Genomic DNA, 27,006 nt, shown 5'->3' with positions numbered 1-27,006 from the left:
TCATTTACACATGTTATGAAAAATTAAACAATTATGATTTCATGTAATACCATAAGAAAAAAGAAAGTGGGGATGTGACATCATCAGCCCATCTAATGAATATTCATGAAGACATGCCTAGAACTGTTTCATATCGGAATAATGCAAATATTTAAAATTCATTGATTTTTTGCTATTGATTTTTTCCACTGAAAGTTTATGCTTGCTGCCCTTCCCCCCCAGCGAAAAATTTCTGCATACGGCCATGTTAAAGATAGTACCCTTTTCGAAAGAAAAGGTGCCCTTTTCCCCTGTGCCCCCCCCCCCCCGCTTTCAACTTCACTCCGCTGCCCCTGGTTAGTTTAATGACTCGCAAAAAGGTCAGAATTATTTACAGAATGATAAATTGTGTACCTCAATTTATGCTAATAATGTTTTATAATGATTTTCTCCAGATTTTGAGCTAAAATAATATGGACCTCATGGAAGAACAGTATTTGTCATAATTATGTTGACAAAACTGAATATGGGCTAGGCCTATCCATCGATCCGTTTGTAAACGGAAAATAAATACTCTACCTCATACCGGCTATAGATTATTTGTCATTCTCAGAAGATTTTTATTAGGGCAATCAACTTGAGCAAATTCGATCAGAACAACTTCCAATCCTGTTCATTTTATCTTATAAACCTCAACAGTCCTTAAAATATCACATTTTCAGTTCAGTGGGCTCTTACACTTTTGTATACGTTACTTCATATACGAGCAGCTGTTATATATGTCGTGTAATATAAAATGAATAATTTCTTTTTTAAAATGTTTGATGATGACTATATTTTTTTTTCTTTAAGGAGCGAATAAATAATTTGTCCATCTGTTGATATACTGAAGGTACAATAAAATCATTTCAATTTGTTTGTTTTTTCTTATGGGGAAGCTGCTCGCGCATCACAATTCAAAAAATTAAATTCTAATAACTTTTTAAATATTTGATGGATTTTCCTCAAACCTTCACCAATTAATATCTTTTTATTATTTTTCTGCTATTTTTACATAAACCTTTTGCCAGGCTATATTCGGTGGTTGGGGCACTGAAAGTTATAAGCCTATATACGACCAAGAAAAAATAAGAAAAATAAGAAACAGAAAGAAAATGAAATAAAAAATTGAAATGATTATGATACCATTTCAGGATCTATGAAAAAAAATGCAAAGACATCACGCACTCATTATATCCCGGTTTATTTATCTATTCAATTATTTAATTTACACAGCCGGGTAGTCTCTTCAGTATATTTATATTCAAAATCAGCTTTGACTTAACATTTTAAGCTCTTCAATTCAAGGAGCTTGTCGATTGGGAAATAAAATGGATGTACAGTACACCACCACGATTCCCGCCCCACCCCCACCCCCATATGCTGAACTTAACCCCGCCCCAATTCCCTACACTGCAAGAATTCACTTCCGGTTTGACAGCTACACCCTTCTACTCACACCAGACTTGAGCCAAATATTACTCTTTTTATAATTATCACTGGAAATTAATCCTCGAAAATGTCTAAATCTGTCAAAAAACAGGTTGATGATGCAAGAGAAAACAGGCACCAGGATCTCGATTTGTCGGATAAGAGCATTTCAAAACTGCAGGACATTCCAGGACTGTGTAAGTATTTTTCTCCGGTCCCATTCATTAATATTGGTGTAGGCCTAGGCATAACACGGTCTTACATGATGTAATTTGGAAATGCTTCTGATGAGTGAAAACAAATAATACAAATCAATTTTTAAACTGTGATGAAATGGCATTTTGTGGGATTTATATCATAATAACATGGTAGATCTGCTCGCATATCTGTAACATAAAAAAATAAACTAGAATTAAAAAACTTCACTTCTTTTGACAGTTTCTTTTAAGTTTGGCTTTGGCTTTGCTGAGTCATGAGATGAGTGATACATATGTATGTTCTGCTTGTATTTTGCTGCTGCGAATACAATTTTAACATGATGTGAGTGTACAGTAATAATGCCCTCTGCATCTAGCCTAGCTCCAGATGAAGTCAAACCAAAATGTACAAATTTATTTACATTTGTCTAAGTCCTAAAACTTTCATGTTCACTGTCGAAAAAAATGTGTAAATTTTCCAACTAGTAAAAATAAGGAAGTTCACCCGAAAAATCCTGAATACTAAAAATATTGTGGTAATGAATTTCAGAATTTAGTCACTGTAGAGTTTTATTGGCATTCCTTAAGAGGGGTTAGATGTCAAATGTGTGTTAATGAATGATCTTTATCTTCAATATTTTCTTTCAGTTTCGCTCAGTAATCTTGTGAGGCTGACTTTGAGCCACAATAAGATTGATGGTAAGTTCTATAATTTTTTAATTGCTCCTCTCTTTCTCTCAATTTCGAGATCTGTCACTTTCTTTACCTATTTTTCTCTGTCTCTCTAAATGGGCTGTCCCACAAGGTTATATCATGTCCCACAAGGTTATATCATAACCTTGTTCATAGAATGAGTGGTCACACCCTAAGATTTAGCAAGCATACGTTAGTGTATGTATGGCAAGCTGTTTTAATGTTTGAAGTTTTAATCCTATTCCATTTCTTGATATATATTGAAGTAATACTATTATTGATATCGAGAATAAATTTCTGGTATATATTTTTGTAATGTTAACAAATGGCAATTCATCTTATCAAGAGTGAAATTATTTATATCAAGCAATAGCTAATTTGAAAAAAGCTTGTTATAGATTACTGTACATTGATGTGTACTTCCTTTGCATATGATTATTAAATCTTAAACCACCCTTTTCTTGAGGAACTTATTCTAGAGTAAGAGTATATTGCGGAAAAGGAAGAGCAGATCAGTTACAAAAAAGTGTACTACCGATTTCCTGTGACTTTATAGTTTTCAGGGGAAGTGGTTTTTGTAAGCTTAGAAAACATTCTACTTTTCTTCCCCTTCAGTTTGCTGCCTTCCAATTCCATTTCTAATAAGCATTTGATTTAGAATAGGCCTTGTTATTCATGCAAGCCAAAGGTCGGCTATATTATGTTTGAAGTTTGAAAAATACTTCTGTCTGGTTTGGTCTGGTCATTCCTATCTCCTGTTTTGTAAATTGAACATGCAATGTTAAAAGAGGGAAATTTGTAGATGGTGATCTATTTATCTCTGTGTAGATACCTCAACATTACAGTGCATGTAACAAATACTAGTAATAATCTGCCAATTTTCAAGGGTTGGTTCAAAGCTGATTGAATCAGACTTTAAATTTACTTGAATATGAAAGAGCAACTCTTCTACTTTAAACTGATATTAAAATTTACTTGTAAGAATTCAAACCTTTTGCAAGACTTTGCAAGTAAGAAAAAGATGAAGCTTTGACTGATACCTCAATGATAAAGTACTCTACTTTTGAATTGTGGTTATTTTAACCCTAAAAGGACTGGGGGCCATGATGCCCCCCCCTCAACGCTTTACGCAACATTTCCAAAACGCAAAAAGATAGCGCCGCAAAATTTTATGACTTTTTTCTTTAAAGTCTTGCGCAACTTTTGAGACCAAATTCGCCACATACAGGTATAGCATCGTGGCGTCACGTGACTTTTTACGAGACAATGTCATGCCGAAAATGACTCATTTTTATACTTTGTGTACAAAGTCTATGGGAGATGAAATTCATAAAAGGGTGATTATTTTTCGTTCTAATTTGGTCTGCTTAACCCTTTAGCACCTGAACCGCCCGAGACCGCCCTTCCTATTACACACTGAACCGCCCTTAACCGCCCGTACGTTTTCTTTGCGCTATAGTATCTCTTACCGTGGTAATATTGCGTGTGCATACCGTATAGGTTGGCTGCTACATAGATCTGCATAGAAAAGTGTATGCTTCTATTGAGTATAATAGAGAAAAACCGATTGACATGCATCGGTGTGTAGCAAGTTCCAGACTTGCGCAGTCGATCTCAGCAAAGATGGCTGCGTCTATGTCTCGGAAAACCACTTACTTCGCCGAAGAAGCTCGGGTGTTGCTATATGTTCATCAAAACGTTGAATATCACACAGAGTGACATCTAGATGTGAGTTGGAATTAATTTTTGACATATTTGATCCAAGGTTTGGCGAAAACTTTAGTATTCTGTCAGTGATACTTTACATTTTTTTTAAGGCGTGGGACTGGGGCGGCTGAAACCCGAACTTTTGTTTTTTTTCTTCTCGCTCTGCAAATGATTGTCAAAGGTCAATATTCATACATCTGATTGAACTTTGCCATGTACCATTCTATTCAACAGGTCCTATGCTACAAAATAAATATAACTTGTAATGAACAAAAGTAAATTTATAAAAAACTATTTCAATTTGTTTGGAACAATGCCTACTTATTACCAGTTTTATTGTTTCCTCCAGTGAGTAATTGCCATTATGCATAGGAATCTGTAGGTGCTATAGGGTTAATTAATTTAGTTGTTAAATGGTCTGTAATAATTTCCATTAAAAAAACAATGAAAAACAAAAGATGAAAAAACAAAGAAATACATGAATTCTAAAAACAAAGAAATACATTATAAGGAAAAATTGGCTTTCGCAACTTTTCTCTGTGGAAACCTTTAAATAATTATTTTCAGAATTTTTTTATACTAGCTTGTAGTTTAAGTGGTAAAGAATGTTCTTGCCAAATTTCGGCGCGATCGCGCGAACGACAGCCGGGATCAAAAGGGGGGCCATCATGCCCCCCCCCCCCCCCGTCCTCAATACATCTCAAATAGCCCAGTCCTTTTGGGGTTAAGTAGCTCTATATGCTACAAGTGTTATTTATTTGATGCAAGCCTAACGTCAGTGTAGAATTCTTTCTCCAGCACCCAACTATTAATTATAGTCACCATTTACTTTGCACAAATATAACAGTATATATCTATATAAAATCTTGAAGTTGTGAAATATAATTAATATGCGTGTATATTTATTTTGTATCTAGTTGTTCCACCACATATAGTAGAGCTGACAAATCTGGAATCCCTCAATCTATTCAACAACCACATAGAGGAGCTACCTACAAATATAAGCTCGATGCAAAATCTCAAAATCTTAAATGTTGGGTAAGTCTCTTAAATTGTAACTTATATTTCTTATTGGCTGTTGCAAGAAACTTATATTCAATTGCAAATCAGGCATAAGTCCCTTAATCAAGAGTAAGATCATTTTGTAAGAAAGTTTAGTTGCAATTGAAGTATTTAATGCAAAATCAACAACAAATTTTCTTTTAGATTATAGGAATTGAACTTGATTTTTGGACTTACACTTAATTTCGAATTGAACATAAGTTTCTTGCAGAGCCCCATAAGATTTAGTTTTCGTCATGTTGACAAACTTTACAAATTTATACAGTCATTGAAACCTTTTCCCCCATTAAGGTAGTCTAGATCTGGACATTAGGAGTTATTTGTTAGGACTCACTCACCTTTCACCAATACATTAGTCCTCTCTCTTTTCACCTTCTAGTAGGAGAAGGTGAGAAGAGAGAAGACTGATGTATTGGTGCAGGTGAGTGAGTCTTAACAAATAATGTCCATATGTAGACTACCATTAAGGTGGCATTGTCATTTCAATTTAATTTCAATTTGTATGAATTACTTTCTCAATTTTATATCATCTATTTTGCCACATAAGATCAAAGTACAAGGATTTTAAGCTAAAATAAATTACAATGTTTTTACCGGCTTTCAGTATGCCCAAGTCGGGGGTTCAAAGACAATGGCATCATGATCTGTCCGAAGCAATCACATTCTGGTGACATTTTTCCCATTCAAGTACATGTACATTTCATGCTGACAAAAGATCTTAATAAGTAAAACTTTAGGGATTCTTTTTTTTACTTTAGCTTTCTCACAATGGCTTGCTAAGTTTATTTGGATGGCCGACCTTGGGAGATCAAACTAAATTAACATGAATAAAATGTTATTGAGACAACATTGGCAGAGACATTCACAATAAATCTATTGACAAAATGGAGAATATCCATCCAAAATAGATCCATGGCAGTTGACACATGTATGATTCCTTCTGTGCGAGCATGTCATGGTATAAATCTCATCTTTTAATCAGAGGGTCGTGGGTTTGAATCCCAGCCATGGCGTGTTATCCTTCAGCATGGAGTATACCCATATTGTGCTGCACTCAACCCAGGTGAGGTGAATGGGTACCTGGCACAGTGTTATCCTTGAATGCACTTAGCAGTGGAATGGCAGCTCCAGCTAAAGTCGGGGTAATAGTGTACCTGGGATTAGATAATAGATGCACGTAGCTGGTGGTATAGAAATGCCTATTATTATTGTTATTATTATTTATTGATTTCAGCATGAACAGATTGTACAGCTTACCTAGAGGCTTTGGATCATTTCCCAAACTAGAAATACTGGATCTCACATACAACAACCTCAATGAGAATAGCTTGCCTGGAAATTTCTTCTTATTGGGTAAGTTATACAATTTATATACCTCCTTTCTGTTTCTCTTTTATTTTCCTTCCTTTTATTCTAATTGTTCTAATTCTTCCATTTATATTTCAAGCATTCTTTCCATTATTCTTCCTAAACATATAGGGAAGAGTGAGAGGCACATTTCCAAAACTAAATGTAACGGAGAAGAAAAGTGAAGGAAAAAAATAAGAAGACAAGCTGAATGAGCTAGAAAGCAATTCAAATTGGATAAATTAGTAATATCCCAGATACGGAAAAGTTTTGCTTCTTTCTCATGTGTTTCAACATACATGATGAATTTTTCCCCTCAGAATGTTCATTTACAGGAGTTTAATTCCTTTTATGTATTGCCTATGTGCACATACCGGTATTCATATTTTGTCTTTGATGTAAGTTTACTGGCTCTGTCTGAAATGACACTTGCAAGAAAATAAGAACAATTTTCATACACAACTACCCTGGGAGTAACCACATGACAACTTTTGATATCCACTAAATAACAATTGCCAATTTAGTAAATTCACAAGGAAAGGGATTCCACTTTTCAAACCATAATTTATCTAAAATTCCTGCCGTCACTCTTGGTGAGTGTTTCATAAAGCTGTTTGTAAGTAATGAATGACTTTACACAAATTGGTGACTATTTAGCTGAATTTGCACCTAAGAACTTGTTGCAGTCGTGCGTAAAGTTAAGTGTAACTTTACAGCTTTATGATTTTTTTCCTTTTATTTCATACCAATAAACTCATTATTCTGGTTTGATTTGCATTTTATTATTCAACATTGTATGAATATATCTTTCTATAATAGACACACTGCGAGCACTGTATCTCAGCGACAATGACTTTGAAGTGCTTCCTGAAGAAATTGAACAGCTGAGCAAATTAGAAGTGGTGAGTAACAAACTAATACTTTAAAAAAGATATATTTCACCTCATTATTTATTTACTTTAAAAATATGTATTTGAAGTACAATCAATTCTAGTAAATCATTAACAAAATGTTAAAGAAGAAAAAAAATAAAAACTTGTCAGATGAGCTTGAAAAATGTCATGAAATGTTTCGTATTATTGAAAGGAAGTATCTGTCTGAGTGTCTAGACTTTTTTGGGGGGGAGGCTGGGGGTAATCATCATGGTGCATCTCAAGGATATATTATATTTAGAGAGATGGCACATTTTAAATACCTAGTAGTGGTGGTGTGATCAGGTGGGTGTTTCATAAAGCTGTTTGTAAGTTAAGAGCGACTTTAAGAAAGACTGGTGATCCTTTCTTGTGTTAAATGGTATATTCATTGGCGATGGTTTAGCCCGTAAGAAAGGATCACCAGTCATTCTTAAAGTCGCTCTTAACTTACAAACGGCTTTATGAAACGGCCCCCAGAAGCAACAAAATAAAGACAGTTCAGTTAGGCAGTAATGTCAAATAGAGGTCCTCATCTTTGGAGTACTATTCCAAACCACCTTAAGAATCAACTTTCTGTTAATAGCTTTAAACGTTCCTTTCGATTATTTTTATTAAACTTGCACTCAGTAACTTAATATTATACATGTATGTTCACCACCACGACTTTGACTTTTTCGTTTTTGTCCCCCCCCCCCCCTCTTACTATCACATATTTATTTTAGGGTCAACGCTCAACAAGTCAAATTGCTCTTTTTTGTTGACCCCTCATTCAACATAAATTGTTTTCTTTGTTTTTCTCTTATGTTAAGTTATTATCTTAAATGCTATATTCTATAACCATGTAAATATGTTCATCATTTTTTTACTTGTATCTTGTATATGTGTTTTTATGAAGAATGAAATAAGATAAATTAAATTCAATTCAATTGAAATAAATTATAAAGCACTCCTGATTCATTATGCCTCCTCCCACCTTTGATGGTTGGTGGGGATGTAATTTATTGGGTCTTTCATTCGTCCACCTGTCTCACAATGACTAATGAGCCATTGGACTGATCAATACCAAACTTGGCTCATGTGTGAGTGAGGATGATATGGGATATCAAACTTAACATTATAAATTACCAAACCTTCAAAATAAACTTTTTTTAGAGAGAGAATAACAAGCATTAGGTTGATTGTTCAGTTCAGTAGACAGTATACAATCCCTTAGCTTTATATTACATGAAGGTATGTCTCTTAATCATGTCACATGTCTTTTGCATTTTAGCTTTGTGTAAGAGACAATGACCTGATCTCCCTCCCTAAAGCCATTGGAAATCTGCCGAAATTGAGAGAGCTTCATATTCAAAGCAACAGAATCACAGTTCTGCCCCATGAACTGGGTAAGTCACTCATATAGCTTACATTGGCCAGATCTGGGGGTGTTTCATGAAAGTTGTCAGCACTGACTAAATTGTCAGTGCTGACTATTTCAGTGAAATCCTTGGTTTTTATTGGCTGAGAAGCTCTGGCCACTGACTGTTACTATGGTAACTGTCAGAGAAAGACATCTTGTCAGTGCAGGGTTGTTTGATTTCAATCATGTCAATTTAAATCATGATTTAAATCACGATTTAAATCACTTGATTTTTTTCAAAAAAATCACTGATTTAAATCAACTTTTATAAAAAAAATTAGTTTTCTCTATTTTCTCTTCTTCTTAACAGATACTTTCAATGTAATCATTTTCATTTCTGTTCCACATGCTTTAGAGATACTTTAAAAGAATGATACACCCTCATGGAGTCTGATTTAACACCACTGTTTTATTTTCAAATTGTAAAACAAGCAAAACTGATGAAAACAACAAGTTTCTAACGAAGTAATGATAAATAACTCTCTGTATGACACCAAACTGTTAAATCTTCAATAAAATAATATATAAAATCTACAAAGGTGCTCAAAGTCCACAACTTGGATACTTTTACAAAACAGCTGAACTACTTGTATGTACCTCCTTCTTGTTACTATTAATACCCATTCTTTCAATTACTTAAGTTGAAGGCATATGTGTACATTTGATAAGAATTACATGTATATTTGCGTGCCTTTAATAATGTCAATTTTGTTGGAAATTCTCAAAAATTCACAAAATCTCATCTCTCAGCTACAAAGAATACAGAACACTGCTGCTAGAATTGTCAATAAAGTCCCTCGAAAACAGGATATATCCAAATCACTCAAGCAACTGCACTGGCTACCAGTAGAGAAGTGTATTATCTTCAAAATCCTCGTCATAACATTCAAGAGCATCCAAGGAAAGTCCCCCTCATACATCGCGAGCATGATCAACACCTACCAACCCTCCCGATCACTTCGGTCATCCAACAAGAACCTTTTAGTTGTTCCCAGTGCAACCTCCCACACCCATGGCGACAGAGCCTTTTCAATTGTGGCTCCTACACTCTGGAACTCACTTCCTTTTAGCTTAAGATCCCATTCTTCTCTAAGTTCCTTTAAAGTAGCACTTAAGACATATCTCTTCCGTAAATAGTATGATTTTTAAAGTTAATATGCCCGTAGTTAAGCTAGTATTTTAGATATGTAAGGTAGTTACGTTGGATGTTTAGTTATGTAAGGTAGTTAAGTTGATAAGTAAGTTTAGTTTATTAAGTTAAGTAGTTTTGTTTTGTGATGTAAAGCGCTTAGAGAAATTTTGTTAGGCGCTATATAAGTATTGAATTATTATTATTATTTAAGTTCTTTGAGTACTTCATGCATTGGAGTAACACTTCGGATGTTTTGAACTGACTGATATAAAAATTTCAAGAGTTTGAATGTATACATAATACATAACATTACTTGGGCTTCCATAAAATGTCCCTCTCTATAATGCAAATAAATAAAAAAAAAATAAAAAAAATTACCTGTATATAAGTGGATTATTGTGTCAAATAGTACAATACACAATGTTCAAAAGACTACTTGACCACTATTATTGGTGTAAAACAGTTTAAATATAGTTTAAAACTTGTTAAGTGTGACCATTATTTTTCGTTGGAAAAAAATAAAAAAAATCTGATTTAAATCATAAAAATCAGATTTAAATAAAAAAAAATCAGATTTTTTTGATTTTTTTTAAAAAATCAAAAAAATCAACAACCCTGGTGCTGACAACTTTCATGAAACGGTCCCCTGGAATGTCCGTTTATATCTGGTGGCCAGTGGCTATCAAGGCTTATTTTGTCTTCCTAACGTGTGTAGCTTTGTGAATTTCTTTATTTAAAGACTTTGATTAATAATGACTTTAACTTTTAAAATTCTGAAATGCAAGGTGCCACTTTTTAACTGTGTCTGTATGTTATAAAGATGAAGCCCTGAAATTTGCACCTGAATATTATTATTTCATGCCTCAAAAAAGTGAAAAAGTTACCAGAAACACAGACTTAATTTCATACCATATACCACATGTGTTAAAATTAAGGTCCCCAGCAGAAAAACTAAATGATGATTTTTCAATCACAGATATCTTGAAATTGTTAGCATGAATACGATTTCTTTTTCCTTGCTGTTTTTTAAATAAATCCATATGAACAATATTGAATACCATGCAAATCAATTTTTTAGCTCATCCGGCCATATGGGCCAGATGAGCTTATGCCGTGGCTTGGCGTCCGTGGTCTGTCGTTCGTCCACAATTTCAAAATGCTTCTTCTTCATCATTTCAAGTCCGATTTCAATTCTGTTCACTTTATATGATAGCACTAGGTGGGGATTCAAGACTTCTACACAGAATTTTGAAACTCATTAAATATGCTAATTTATGCACATTTTTCAAAACTCACAAAAAATGCTTCTTCTTTATTTGTTGACCTATTTTTATTTTTTTCCATCTGGTAGAGCTTCAAGAATTTCACCAAACTTCTACACAGAATCTTGAAAATTTGAGTATGAAATTATTTAGGCTAATTTATGCAAAATTTATTCATAAATCACAGAGAATCACATCTGAGAGCTACATGAGGTTCCCTAAGATTCTACACAGCATTTAGAAATATTTACTAGAATATTATTTATGCTAATTTTTTTTAATTTATTCATAAATAGAAAAAAATGCTTCTGTGTAATTTCTTCAATTTCAATTCTGTTTCCTCATATATATGTCACCAATATAATTCACTACAGTGTCAACTTGGCTGGAATTAAAAATTGTGTTGAATTTCTTTGCAAGATGCTGGATGACCTCCACATCATTGGTGTGCTAGTTTTGTTTTGTTTTAAATATGACCATTTTAATTTTAACTGTCTTCTACCCACCCCTACCCCCCCCCCCCTTCTTTGTAAACTACAGGTAAGCTAGATCTGTTTACTGGAAGAAACATCATGAAGGCAGAAAACAACCCTTGGGTACCACCCATTGCTGATCAGTTCCAAGTGGGTGTGTCACATGTCTTTGATTACATCAGATCAGAAACATACAAGTAGTAAGTATAGAAAGGAGAGCATGACATTGATTCTCTTTGGACTCCAAAGAGGGTGTTTTATAAAGTTACGAGTGACTCTACAAACGACTGGTTATCCTTTCTTGTGGTTAATGATGTACTGTGAATTCTCACTGATTACATTGCATTGGTCATTATGTGCAATCAAGTGTACAAATCAACTGTACGATCCATGGCTAATCTTTGTGTTTCAGGCCCATTTTCCCTCTCAATAACTATTAAATATAAACGCTGGTAGTGATAACAACAGAAAATGAAATTGAAAAAATAATTCACAGAAATAAAGAAATGAATGACATCTCCTGAATGATTTTCATGAAAATGTATAATTATGTAATGATCAAAGGAAGATCAGAAAACTCTGAAAAATGCTTTTCTGTTTACAGTGTGGTCCCACATGTAGTTTCCTCTGTTAGTTACACCAGGAAAAGCATGTGGTAATTAATTAAATATAATTTCAAGCAAACCTGAATTATTTCAATCAAACTTTGTTGTTCTGAATAAGCACTCTGGCATATGATGAACATGTTAGGGTTGCTTCTAACCATTTCCTATCAAAATTAGATTTCTAAACCAGAATATGGACTTGGCTTCAATCATTTCCATTTTGTCTTTATTTTTGTCCAGTTTGCACCGCAGACATGTTGAAGCAGGAGCAGCACCACCACCCAAGACCAATGCTAAGGCCAAGAAGATCAGTAGGAGGGAGGTCTTTCGCAAGAAGTAAAGTCTGGAGTCAGAAAATGTCATTGTGAAAAAAGTTCAATAGAGTACAGAGTTAGACAGGCCAAGAGATTACCACTAGGTCTATATAACCCACCTGTGCAAAGTCTGTATGCAACTCAACCCTTCGTGATCAAAGAGTGGTCCTTTAGGTCTTCCAGGGGTTAAAGTTCACCTTAGAAATTAGAGTGTTCCTAGGGTGTCAGCTATAAGGGATGATGGGGCCAGAGCATTCAGCTCAGACAAAGATGGGGGGGGGGGTGGTTACACACAAAAATTTGCCTCTCCCACGCTTTGTATGAATAGAACGTTCTGGTGCCACTGGTTAGGGATATTACGAAATTATCACTGAAGGTAAAGAGGACAAGAGAGACTGAAAGAATTCTATCTGAACTTGCTTCGTTCTAATTAATTAAAATCCTCTTCCCAGATTCCAATTTTAGTGACATGAAAATGGTATTGTAGTAACGAATGTGCATTTTTTTAATTGGAGATAGTTGGATGAGTTACCATAGCAACAATCAGCAAATTGACCATGTTCAGTCTTTTCAGGAAAACAGAGATACTGTTAATATATTTTTGCCTCTGTTTGCCGTCTTTCTCTTGAAACTCTATGTGGGAGAATGTTGCATAGATCCAAGCATGAGTATTTTCTGAAGCGTCAATGCACGTGTTTTGTAATACATTGCTGGTCGATACTGCAGTCACTGAATAGGTAGGGGGAAAAAACAGCATTTTTGGCTTGACAGGCAGGATGACAATCCAACTTTAATAACTCGAAGGATGTATGGAAAGAAAATTGAGTTGGATTGTTAGATACCAAAGTAAGTCTATGCATGGGGACACACAATAGTTGACTTCATGATAAATCCCAACAATTCATTCAATTTGCCGCCCTTTCAAACGGTAAAAAAATTGTAATTAGAATGATGCCAGTGAAAAATAAGGTTAATGACGAAGATTTAGCATGTGTGAAACCAAACTAGAACATGATTAGAGTCACCAACGCTAATCACCGTCACGATTACAATAGCAATCATCATTATAATGTTGATTCAAGATTCATGTGTGAAAGGCCCTGAGACATATGCATGTCTCTCAACAATTGGATTTTAGTGTCATGAGAGACCTTTTACTTCATGAATGATTATCTTCCCCAATATTGTTAGCAATGTTTTTAGCTATATTACTTTGAGAAGTACCCATGGGAGAGTAACAGGTGCCAAATAGTATGAATGCTTTGTGCCATCCTTTGTAAACTTTATACAGGCCATAGTGCATTCTTGGTGTTTTTCTGCCCCTATTTTTCTTTAATAAAGGTCAAGTCTACCCATCAAGTTTGAATAGGTGCAGCAAAATCAAACATACACAATGCTAAAATTATCATCAAAATCTGATGTAAGTCGGAAAGTTATGACACTTTAAAAGTATTTCAATTAAAACTAAACAGTTATTAGCACAACAATGGGTGATAATGTTATTGAGAGCAATGATGTCTACCACTCACTATTTCTTTTGTATTTTTTTATGTGAAATAGTCCAACTTTTCGTCATAATGTAAAACATAGTTTGCTTCCTCTGTGAACATTTAGAAATAGCTTTTTGTAACCGATTGTGATTCAAACATGAGCTCCTATATTGTCTATTCTACAAAATCGAAATATTCTATTTTTCTGAAATACAAAGAAAAGTGAGTGTGTGACAGCATTGGCTATCGCATTTGCACAACATCTATTTTTTGCATGTAGCTGTTAAGTGAAATCACAAAGAGAAATGGAAAGTGTCATAACTTCCTTATGTTACATATGATATTAAGAAATTTTAGCATCCTTTTGTTTGAATTTCTCTCTTTATGTAAGTAAACTTGTCTTTGAATTTCTGACACGTAGTCTACTGAATTTCCATTTTAAGATAAGTGATTGATAATATGCAATGTATATTGTTGTTGTAGAGCTGACTGTTATATTCAGTTTAATTGGTATTTATTCGCATGAATTTTGAGTGATTTTACCTTTCATCTTCCTGTGTTCTTTGTCAGTAACTTGCCTTATGAAATGTAATCAACTAATTCTGATGTATTTAATTTTATTTCCTCTGGATTTCATAATCAAACTGCATTTGTTTGGAATGATTATTATATCTTTGATTGATTTTCTGTTGCGAAAAATGTATGATGGTCGTAGGAGAATTATAAGTAGCTTTATTCATTGCCATAGATTGAGATTTCTTTCGACTTGGATGCTTCTTCTGTTTTTATGCGTCCATGTTCTGGGGGTCATCCGTTCGTCTGTCTGTCATCCCATTTTCATCCTTGTGATATGTAAAGAACCATTTTACCGATCAACTTAAAAAAATAAGTATACATAAAGGAGTGACAGTTATGAGATCAATAAGGGGGGTCACAAGGTCAAAGGTCACAAAGGTCATATACCTCAAAATATTTTTCATTAGAACTAAAGAACCATTTGACGATTCAACTTCAAACTTGGCTCATGAATGCATATGGGAGGGATGATCTGATCAGATTTTCAGGTCATGAGGTCTACGTTCAAGGGTCATAGAGGTCACTATTTGAGAGATTTCAGAAGTTAGGTGTGTAATGTATCCTTGATCTGGCATAAATTTCATTCTGTTTGTGCGCAGTCGATAATCGAGTTTCAGTTCATCTTTCTATGAAGGTACCCAGTAGTGAATGTGTATTCTTCAGGTGACATAAAAGAATATATTTTTATTATATTTTTATCCAGTAATAGAGACTTGTGCTTCCTTAACTATTCATAGTTTAATTGAGCAAGGATTTGAGATGTATAAGTTTTTTTTTGTTAGAGTCTGTTTATTTTATTTTGTCTGTGGATATTAAATGAAAATGTTTCTGGACAAAATGTAAAAATGTAGTTAAGTAATGTGACATACAATCTATCTTTTCACGTACTTATACGTCAAAGACTAGTATACAAGGAACATGAGTCATCAAGGGCAAAAGTAAAGAATTACATGCATGGGGTTCCTTGGAACTCATCTAACGCGCACGAGGCTTAGCCGAGGGCGTTTGGACTATTTAAATGGTAACAAGTGTGGGTGATTATTCTAGGCCTGAGCAAAATGATGTGTTTTATGTTTCATTAGATCTTGGTGTGGATCCTTGTTATTTGATAAATTATCCTCATTTGTATGCATAACTGGTCATTATACTCTACTCATGACCGGTCATTAGTAAATCTATGCATTAGGCCAAATAAATGACCGGTCACATGCATGCAGGCAACCAATCCACATTGTCATCTTTAAAAATTATCATGTGTGGACAAAATGCTATGCATAGATTTAGGGGGGAGAGGTAGATTTAACTAACAAAGACACTTTTCCTTTTATGCTCTGAAATAGCTTTAAATCAACAATATTGCTGCTCGGGGCAAAAAAAAATTGTTGTTAATTGGGAAAAGGTTCTGGAGAGAGAAGCACATGGGCGTGGGATAGTCTTTCCTTTGACCCAATTTAATGGCCTAGATTGAGAGCAGGGACTCAAAAAGGAAGAGATTATGTAATCGTGCAAGAGCTGAATTTCCTTCATGTCCAAAATATTGAATTAACTTTCGGACTGAATGACATACATGTACATCTCTGTTAAGTCATTAGTTATCTGGAAGGGCGGCATGACCCCTGCCTTAAAAACTGTTTGTAAATACTTGTAGAATCCTAAATTATATAATTGATATTATTAGTTGTGACATTATTACACTATTTATTGTTTGCTTGTCTGTTTGCATGCTCATTTGAAATTTGCTGTCATTGAAACCATGCAACAGTAATATATTGCTTTTTACATATATTTTGTAGGTTAATATGTAAAGCATTGACCGAGTGTTAATATTCTGAATTCAGTTAAATCATATTTGATATGTCAAGATTTCTTTCTATGGTGCTATTTTGTAAATTTGATGTAATAGTCATCTCATTTCTCGTGTAAGAGTGATATTTTTCATATAAATTTCTATTCTAAATTTCTTTTTTTTTTTTGGGGGGGGTTCTCTAAAAAAAAGTGACAAAATGTTTATTCATAATTTCATATTTACACTTTTTATGAATGCGAGAAACAGTTTTCACAGAATCTCAGTACCCTATTGTTATAGACTTTTGCTGGACATTATTTTGAAATTGTGTTATGTATGCAAATATATCATAGAATGATATCAAATTTGCTGTTGAACTTTGGGTTTTGGTGTTTGGTCTATGTATTTTATCGTTACCACAGCAAAACACTTTAAATGAAACTGATCCTGGGACGAATATCACTTTTTTTTTTTAATATAACAATAATATGATTTTGATCATTTTTCAAAAATCAGATTAGGTGTTGGAGCTATGTAAGGCATTCGTAAGGTATTGAATGAAAACTTCTATCCAGAGAGATACAATGTATAATGTGTCTATAAGCAAATTTAATTGTAACTGTGGGATATCATGTCAGTGAAGTACTTCAATTTGAAGTTCATTGAACAACAGATATTAAATTAAAAATGCCTTGAAATCACAATTTTTTGTATCATAAACTTATATCATTGATTTAGGAGTATTGACTGTGTAAGCATGCTTTCTAATATTTGATTTATTTTATAGCAATCAAAATAAATTTTGTAGTAATTTTTGTGTAATCTCTTGTGAGCTGTATTTTATTATTGGTGTTCTGTTAAAGCCAGCCATTATTTACGAATTGCAATTACAGAATGCAGTATTCTACTGCCAAAATCTTTGGGAAAAAGATTTTAACAAGAGGAACGCCTCTGGCAGTCTTGCCTGCATTATGCAATTTAATATAGCAGCAGTGCTAACTTTGAAAACTACTATAAAATAATCATTCACAAAAACATCATTCATATAATGACATAATACCACGTTCATTGACCATAAATGACATTTGAACGGAGACTTAAGACTGTCAACTACACCCATGTCCACATTTCATTCACTCTATCCATAAACTTGCAAAGTTATGATGGCACTTCAACAATTACCCCAACATGGCCTAAGTTTATTGACCTTAACTGACCTTTGAATTGGTTTTGTGACCTGAAACTCACAGGGGATTTTCAGTGATGCTTGATTACTCTTATATCCCAAGTTTTATGAACTAGATCCATAAACTTTCAGAGTTAGGATGGTAATTCAACAAATACCCCCAACACGGCCAAAGCTCATTGACCTTTAATGACCTTTGACCATGGTCATGTGACCTGAAACTCGTACAGGATGTTCAGTGATACTTGATTACTCTTATGTCCAAGTTTTATGAACTAGATCCATAAACTTTCAGAGTTAGGATGGTAATTTAACAAATACCCCCAACACGGCCAAAGTTCATTGACCTTAAATGACCATTGACCATGGTCATGTGACCTGAAACTCGCACAGGATATTCAATGGTACTTGATTAACATAATGTCCGAGTTTCATGAACTAGGTTAACTAGATCCATAAATTTTCAAAGTTATGATGGAAAATCAACAAATACCCCCAACTTGGCCAAAGTTCATTGACCCTAAATGACCTTTGACCTTGGTCATGTGACCTGAAACTCAGGCAGGATGTTCACTAATACTTGATTAACCTTATGTCCAAGTCTCATGGACTAGATCCATAAATTTTCAAAGTTATGATAGTAATTCAACAAATACCCCCAACTTGACCAAAGTTCATTGACCCTAAATGACCTTTGACCTTGCTCACGTGACCTGAAACTCGAGCAGGATGCTCACTAATACTCAGTCAGACCGCAGGTCCCTATGCTAATGAGCAAAAAGGCCAGATTCATCCAAATCATCTCGTAGCTGAATCCTCCTCCTTGCAAAATCTCGTGATTCGTGAGATTTTCTTTCTCTAAGAATTTACCTGTTTTAACCTCAAGTTAAATGAAATATTATTGCACCATCAGATAGAGTAAATGTTACTCTTTCATATTGGTCATTTATTTTGTATACAATATTTCGTTAAAAAAGTAAATTTCTGGCCTGAAAATGTGCCTCAAAACTGAATTTTCTTCCTCTGTTTTCTTTTGCAAATTGTGCAAAACTTTTTATTTTGAGCCTCAATGATATCTATATCACCATAAAGCTGAACCTCTGTACTTTCTCATAATGCCACTCTTGATATGCGGCACCTTTTAATCGGGTCAAGATCACACTTTTCCCACCAAGGTACAAGACGAGATTTCTGAAATTTTGTACTTGCATGAAATCCAGTGTTCTGATTGGCTGGATAAGGTTCACAGAACAACAGGCGCGGGGTATTTGAGGAGATTACCACATGGGAAGTGTGACCTTCCCATGAACACAGGCACTGGAACCGTTGAAATTTGCCACTGTGTGGTCTCTTTGACCAATCAGAGTGCAGTATTCTGGTTTTCAAGCTGCTTTATGTACTTGGCAAATGAAAAGTGTGATCTTGACCCGATTAAACCAATTCTTATTTTGAAACCTATATCATTTTAAAGCATACATATTCAGCTTTATCATGATCTAAAAATCATTTGGGCTCAAACAAAAATAAAGTGTGAAAATAGCAGCTTTTGTCAGGTGAAAATAATTATTTTCTAGCATATTTTAGATCAAAATTTTTACCTATATTACAAAATCTTTGAATAAATTCAAACACATGACCTGAAAGAATGATTCTTCTTCTTTACAATGACACCAAATTCATGAAATTCGATGCATAATTAGAGCAGCAATGACCGAATGAAAAGAGGTGTTTTGGTCCGCATCAGGCTCATTAAATATGCAAAACATCTCAAGTCATGAATATCACTTGGATGAAAGAAGCCACTTTCTTGGGACCTGCCGTCTGACTGTACTTGATTAACCTTATGCCTAAGTTTCATGAACTAGGTCCATATACTTTTTAAGTTATGTCATTTCAAAAACTTAACCTTAGGTTAAGATTTGATGTTGACGCCGCCGCCGCCGTCGGAAAAGCGGCGCCTATAGTCTCGCTCTGCTATGCAGGCGAGACAAAAATGAGAATTATTTAATACCATCCAATCTTTCAAAGAGCAGTGTGCAAAGAGTTTTTATTCAATGTTCTGTTCTTCGAAAATTCAGAAAATTGCATATTGATTTTGAGTTATCTAGCGCCCCCTCTTGGCAGTGTTTTATTTTTCATTCCAATTGCAAATTTCATCCCTTACATTACATTTTTATTTAATACTCTCCGCACTACTGCTTTGGGGCATACATATTCCTATAAACTAGTAATGAATGGGAATAGTGACATTGACTTTGGGGCCGGGGTGGTATCAAATCAAAGAAAAGGCTTTTAAATGATGAATGATTAGGGGCGGGGGGAGAGAAACAGTTGTATGAATAAAAGAAATACAAAAAAGGAATGAGAAAATGAAATGGATTTGACTCCCATACCTCGCCCCACCCCACATATTCTCACACCTACTACAACTTCCCCCCCCCCCTCAAAATTCACCCAGCATGAACGCAAACACACAGACACATGGTTCAAAGTATCCCTTTCCCTAGAGCTTTTTTCCACTCATAAATCAATCCATCAAAAATATAATAAGAACAAGTCTTGGTTGATGGTTTTTCATTTTTTCAAATATATAATTTAAACCGTATCCATATGAATTTACACTCACTCATTAATTTCATACTAATTGGCTTTGGTAATCATCAATGCTATAGAGACATGTACACATACATATGCATTATCTAGAATATAGATTGACATTACAAGCAAATAAAATCTATATATATTTCAACAGCCAGGTTACAACTCAAAAGGGTGTAAATCTCACACGCATGAAAATGGAAAATATTGAAACACGGCTTGGTGGAGGGGGGGGGGGTGTCGATGGTAAGAACATATACAGGGTACTGAGATCAAAGGATATTACTTAATGATAATAGGCAAAGGAGGTTTAGTAAGCCCTGGTCAAAATCTGAACCATGGTTTAATTAGCCGGACTGAATTTTAGTCCATGGAATAAACCTTGTTGCGATTCACCAACGATGGTCTGACTAAACCATGGTATAAATTTTATTCTATGTATCTAATATTGGACTATTATAACTACTGAAGGTTTACATGCCTTTCTTGAATGACTAACAGCAGTTCCATGTATCTATCAATCATATTAACTGACAAGTAAAAATCTATACTAAATGTACAAGGTGATCAAATGGGAAGCAAAGAATTAAAAAAGTTTCATAGAATCTATCCTCAGTCTAAATGTCAAACAAAAGGAATTAAAATAATATATTTCCATACTAAAACCGAAGATAAAAAACATCCAAGCATGGGTCCAGGATAGGGGTTGGGGCATGTTCCCACCATTTTTTACTCTATTTTTTTGCTTGTTAAAATTTGGGGGTATTTTAAGAAAGCAAACTACTTCCTATGGTAGTGACCTTTGACCTCCGTTTTGTTTGTCTATATGCCCCCTTTACCCATTTGGTATATCTTGGATCCACCCCAGTTAAATGTTAGTCTTGCACATCTATTGAATTACATCAGTTTTATTTCAGTCATTTTTATCTTACATTAACAATTTTTTCTCAAAATATATTTTTTATTCACTGCAATCATAGATATGTGTGTTTGGTCTCAATAGACAAAGCAAATATATTCTCTGCAAACATAATTAAAAAAAAATCAAACTGGTTCTAACCCTTACATATTGAGATTTTTTGTGATAAATATGTAACATGTCAACTTCGAGCTGCATCATTACATAACTTTTTTCTTTTAAGTCTTGCACAACTTTTTAAAAAGACTTTTAAGAGGGCGCCTGTCTTGTTAGGGTTTAAAAATTTGTCCAGTCTTTTTAGAGTTAAAATGTCTTCTAGGGAAATGTTTTATGCTATAGTATGAGTACAATATATAATTTCAATATAGGCTACTTCAGGAAGCTTATTTGAGTTATTCTTCACATCTTATTGGTGACAATGTCAGGAAATAAAGCTGAAAGATATTATATATTATCATCAGCTGTAAAATATATATATATATAATTATATATATATATATATTATATATATATATATACAGCAACATATCATCATCCCCAATGAATAAATGCCAAACACTTTCAAGTAATGTTCACATACTACTTTTCAGCTGAAACTTGCAGAATTACAATGGGGGGGGGGGGATGAAATATTGGTCTTGGGATGACACTTTTAAAACTCTTTTCCACAGACCTTGGTGAATTGGATTGATGAAATGGGAAGTGTCTCTTCTTTATAGCATTTCCAGGCAGATATATTGTCTGATCAGAAACACACTAAAACCTCAATAAAGTGTACAATATTGTGATAGGCAATATCATGGTCCCTACATTGTCTATTCAATAAAGTTTAAATGTCACTATACTTGTTTCAATATTATCATGCAACTTTAACAGGACACATATAGTTCTGGCAAGAGAAGACTATATTAGGTAATCATGCTTCCATATTCTCTTGTTTATGGATTTTTCCTGCAAAGTTTTGCATGAAGAAGAACCAAAGTACAACAAAACAAACTTCAATAAAAAATTAACCAAACCCTAAAAGTCAGCCTAACATCCTTCCTTAAATGATCCAGACCAATTAAAAGAATCTCGACCCAAAAATCTTCATCTAGTAAAGTGAATTTGCGCTTACAAATTTTATGTCAAAGCATTTTTCCACAAGTTGACAATTGTAAATTAAACACAAATTTTAGGAGATGATTTATATTGGTTTGTAAATCATAAACATTCATAAATAGAAGCGACCGATTTCAATTTGTCATTATTACAAATAAAAAATATTTTATTGCTGTCACAGCATAAAATCGAATAAATATGTATTTAGCAGATCTTAAAACCACCTTAGATCACTTCCTTTGATCTCTCAAGGGCATTTAAAAAGAATTTTATCTAGACATGCTGTAAATGGCAAATGTGCATCTGAAAGCTAGATATCTTTCAATTGTTTTTTTAAATAGTTGAGTCATGAAGGAACAAACGCCCTCAAGTCCATAATTGTAACAGCTAACATTCTTTAACTTACAAAAATATTGGCGACCAAGAACAGTACGTTCAGTGAGCCAAATGTATTTTTAAAATTCTAAAGCGAGTTAAGAATGCAAGCTGGTAATGTCGGCCTTTATATAAAGGCCTTAAAATACATTTAAGAAAAATGCAGAGGCTGACATCTGAATTACAAGGTGACACAAATGAAGCTGTATCTCCTTTTCCTATTCCTCAATTTGGCATTAATACGTATCATACTGTCTCTGGTAGGATTTATGATTTCTTTTCTGAGGAAAAGCTCTTCATCATTGTGACTCCTGCTCCTACAGCCATTGCTCCAACGACACAAGTCTGGGCTACCACTCGAAGCCTCATTAGGAAGATGGAAGTTGATGTGTTGCCACGGCTCTTGTACGAGTAGGCACCCCATGCTAAGGCTCCACATAAACCAAGGATACCTGCATTCAAATCATAAAAAAGTAAATATGGCTCTAATGCACTATAACAATTCATTCCAGTACAAAAAATTCTATACTGTCCCTGCTTCCATCGGAATGTTAATGACATCATTTGGGGGTGCCATAATAATCAACACTTTGATTGTGGGTTTCAACAGAAAGACAAAACAAGACAAGAATTCAAAAACTTCTCTATTCCTGCATTGAAATAAAATGAAAATAAATACAGCTCCAAAAGACTTCCATCAGAATGTTTATCAATTTAATTTGATTTGTCTTTTGGCCATAACAATCAAAACTTTGATTTTGGGAGTCAACAGAAAAACAAGACAAGAGAAGAATTTAAAATCTATACACCTCTGCTTCCAGCAGAATGTTTACTAACTCAATTGAGTTTTAAAAAAAATTATATACCTATGCTTTTATCGGAATATTTGATTTATATTTCGCCCATATGTTGATTGTTGTATAATGTCGCCCTCTGCGGTAAATGCTATGTAGCTTCGTCTGTTATATTGTGTTCAATAAAATGGTCCCTGTCGCCAGCCTTAACGTCAACTAAGTTCGTCCGTTGTTCTCATTTAAATGGCGTTTGTTGAAAAGTATTTAAGGTTTTTAATTTAGCCATAATAATCAACATTTTGATTGTGGGCTTCAACAGAAAGACAAAGAGTTCAAAAACTTTCATACCCTTGCTTCCATCAGAATGTTTATCAATTCATTTGAGTTAAAAAGCTTTTATACCTCTGCTCGTCTGCTTCCATTAGAATGTTTATTAATTCATTTGAGTTTAAAAAAACTTCATTACCGTACCTCTCCTTCCATCAGAATGTTTATCAAATCATTTGAGTTCAAAAACTGTAATACTTCTGCTTCCATTAATTATTTTGACTTTAAATACTAGTTTTTCTATTCCTCTGCTTCAATCAGAATGTATAGAAATTTGTTTGAGTTCAAAAACTTCAATACCCCTGCTTCCATCAAAGTATTTATAATTTCATTGAGTTCAAAAACTTCTACACCTTACATTCCATCACAGTGGTCTATTATCGATTTTATTGAATTAAAATAAAAACATTATTCACTTATAAATAAATCATGGAAATAAGTATAAGAAATATCTTCCTGTACAGTGGGAGATAAAAGTTGTTCCTCATGAGAATTTTTTTTCCTTGTCCCCCACCCGTTTTTTTTAAATTACTATTGTAAACAAAGAAAAAATCTGAGAAATCCTTACCAACAGGAACATATGGATCAGCAATAGCTTTCCTTTTCAGCTTTTCAGTTGGTGATTCATTGTAATCTTCATACTCTATCCTTGGTATGGGTCTAGACATTATGGAAAGATGATCGAGGGAAATATGGCTCTCCAAATATCCTGATTTTGCTTTTAAAAAATATGTCCAATTGTCACGACTTTGGCAAGGTGATGAGGCCAGCAGATTTCTGGGAAAAGTAAGAAAAACAACCCCAATGAATAACCATATCAGATTTAATTCATTATACTATCACTTCATCCAATTCATTTGAAAACTGAAACTTAAGGTGGTTCCCAATTTCATGGCAAATGTCCCCCTTCCAAATCTGGCAATATCAACACCGTTCTGAAAAAATGGTAGAATTTCGGTTTTAACCCTTACAGTTCCAACATTGTCATAGCTTCAAAGGGGGTACTCTGGGTAAAAACATATCAAGCTAAATGAAGTAAAATTCACAAAGCAAAATGCTGAAAATTTCATCAAAATCTGATAACAAACAGCGAAGTTATTTAATTTTTATGTTTGGAAATGTGCACGTCATCATAAATATTCATTAGGTCGGATGATGATGTCACATCCCCACTTTCAGCCAGACTGCAGAGCCCGGGGGGCCAGTCAAATAAATTGCTGTACACATGCATGACCAAAAAAACACATTTAAAGGGGTGTTTTTTCAATTTTGGACGCGGTCCGCGCGTGGACTCGTTAAGGGTATCAAAAACACTGATTTTCAAGAAAAAGGGTGGTTTTGAAAGACTGGTCAATGGTCAATCGCAGGGTCAAACGTATTTAGGGTATGTTTTTTTCCCCAATGCTTTTTTTTAAAGACTAGCCAAATGTGTTTAGGGTATGTTTTTTCCCCCCGAGGTCATATTTTGGCGACAACTTGTTTAGGGGCCAAAATGTGTAAATAAAGCCAGCGAAAAACTTGTTCAGGGGGTTATTTTGCACACAGAGAAAAATTCGTTTAGGAGGTGTTTGGAAATTACTTGGTCACGCGTGTACAGCAATATATTTGACTGGCACCCAACCCCCCCCCCCCCCCCCCCCCCCCCCCGGGCTGCAGAGCCCTGTGCTAAATGAGCAAATAAACAAGATTCATTCTAGCCCTCTCTTGCATTTCCCCGGGGGGCCACTTGCATTGACGAGTCAATGGACTCGGACTCATCAATGGAAGTGGCCCCCCGGGTGCATTTCGCTGAATTTAACTCCCAACAAAATCTCCTGAATTGTGAGACTTTCTTTCTCAAAGAATTTAACCACTTTATCCTCAAGTGAAATCAAATATTATTGCATCATCATTGGAAAGGGTAAATGATACTCTTTTATAATTATCATTTATTTTAAATTTATAAGTCATTCTACTTCTAGATAAGCTGTGCCAAAATGCAATTCAATTCAAATTTTTAATCTTCTTCTTCTTACTTAGTTCTGGGTTGATCTGCCTCCTTCAAGCTCAAGATTGAAGATTCTTGCAGATAATTACTCAACTGAATTTGTCAGGCATAAAAAGGCTTATCTATACTATAGATTTGTGTCGGAACTTAATCATAGACTTGCCACAAATTAATGAATAATGTTACTGTGTTTAAGTCAAATGGACCGGTCATGGCCATCGTTTGTAACTTGTTGTAAGCAAGACTTGAAAACACACACACATCAGTACCAGTAATCAGTAATCAGTAATCTCAGTACCAGGAACAATTCCCTGCGCTGCATGTACGAAACTGCACGTACGCATACGGATAACGGTATGACGTAACAGTCATTCATTCATTCATGACATGGCTTGACCTATTACTTGAGCAAGTAACTTATAAATAAAACGCATAACAGAAAGTTTCAAGACCTGAAAGTGAGAGAATAACTTATAAATACGTTTGAAATGACTACTCACACGCAGAACAAACACGGAAATGGGAAGAAAAGGGTTTCTTGATGATTTTAAGCTCACAACTTCAGCTCAGTCGCCGACGGCGACGTTCTTCACTGGTTTCGTTTGCGCAATCGCTTCTATAATCTCCTGTTAAAGACACTAGATGGCGGAGTATTTTTTTTTATTTGTCAATTGATATGTTGTTTTTTCCCATGGAAGAGAAATTGGGCAGTTAACTTCATTTCTAATAATTCTAAAAATATTTGTAATATCATTGATATATTTATTTGTTTCGTATACATGTACAAAATCTTGATTTATATAAATTGTGATTGTAAACTTATTGATTTGAAGGAAGAAAATAAAATATTATAAAAAAGAAGTCATGTACAAATAGTAGTAATATTGATGAATTATTCATTAATTTGTTCTTCTGACACACTGGCGGATCCAGGGGGGGGGGGGGCACAGCCGGCCTATATATATATATATATATATATATATATATATATATATATATATATATATATATATATATATATATATTTATATTTCTATGTCTATATATACCATTGCAAAGGTCAAGTCCACCTCAAAAAAATTTTGATTTTAATCAATAGAGCAATCTCAGAAAAGCATATTAAACTGCTGAAAATTTCATCAAAAGCGGATGTAAAATCAAAGTTATCACATATTAAAGTTTTGCTTATTTTTCACAAAATAGTTAGATGCACAATTTAGTCACATACAAATGAGAGAATCGATGATGTCCCTCACTCACTATTTCTTTCGTTTTTTATTGTTTGAATTATACATTATTTAATTTTTTTACAG

At 34.2% G+C, this 27,006-nt stretch overlaps 2 protein-coding genes across 2 annotated transcripts; one reads left to right on the top strand and one right to left on the bottom strand.

The window, feature by feature from the left end:
- The first annotated feature begins 1,426 nt into the window (after window positions 1-1,426).
- Window positions 1,427-17,228, top strand: LOC129256367 (ras suppressor protein 1-like). Its single transcript, XM_054894598.2, has 8 exons — window positions 1,427-1,646; window positions 2,295-2,345; window positions 4,964-5,084; window positions 6,343-6,461; window positions 7,275-7,357; window positions 8,640-8,754; window positions 11,703-11,835; window positions 12,481-17,228. The coding sequence occupies exons 1-8, from the start codon at window positions 1,538-1,540 to the stop codon at window positions 12,578-12,580; spliced, it is 831 nt and encodes a 276-aa protein (XP_054750573.1). The 5' UTR covers window positions 1,427-1,537; the 3' UTR covers window positions 12,581-17,228.
- Window positions 17,229-22,763: 5,535 nt separating this feature from the next.
- Window positions 22,764-24,479, bottom strand: LOC129257437 (HIG1 domain family member 1A, mitochondrial-like). The gene is made up of 2 exons (XM_054895757.2): window positions 24,275-24,479; window positions 22,764-23,037 (listed from the first exon to the last, which is right to left on the bottom strand). Exons 1-2 carry the CDS (start codon window positions 24,372-24,374, stop codon window positions 22,853-22,855), a joined length of 285 nt encoding a protein of 94 aa, XP_054751732.1. The 5' UTR covers window positions 24,375-24,479; the 3' UTR covers window positions 22,764-22,852.
- Between the last annotated feature and the right edge of the window lie 2,527 nt (window positions 24,480-27,006).

Source organism: Lytechinus pictus, chromosome 3 (assembly GCF_037042905.1).
Source record: "Lytechinus pictus isolate F3 Inbred chromosome 3, Lp3.0, whole genome shotgun sequence".
Lineage (NCBI taxonomy): Eukaryota > Metazoa > Echinodermata > Echinoidea > Temnopleuroida > Toxopneustidae > Lytechinus > Lytechinus pictus.
The sequence above is the reverse complement of the archived record's forward strand: the minus strand, read 5'-3'. Positions and strand labels throughout refer to the sequence as shown.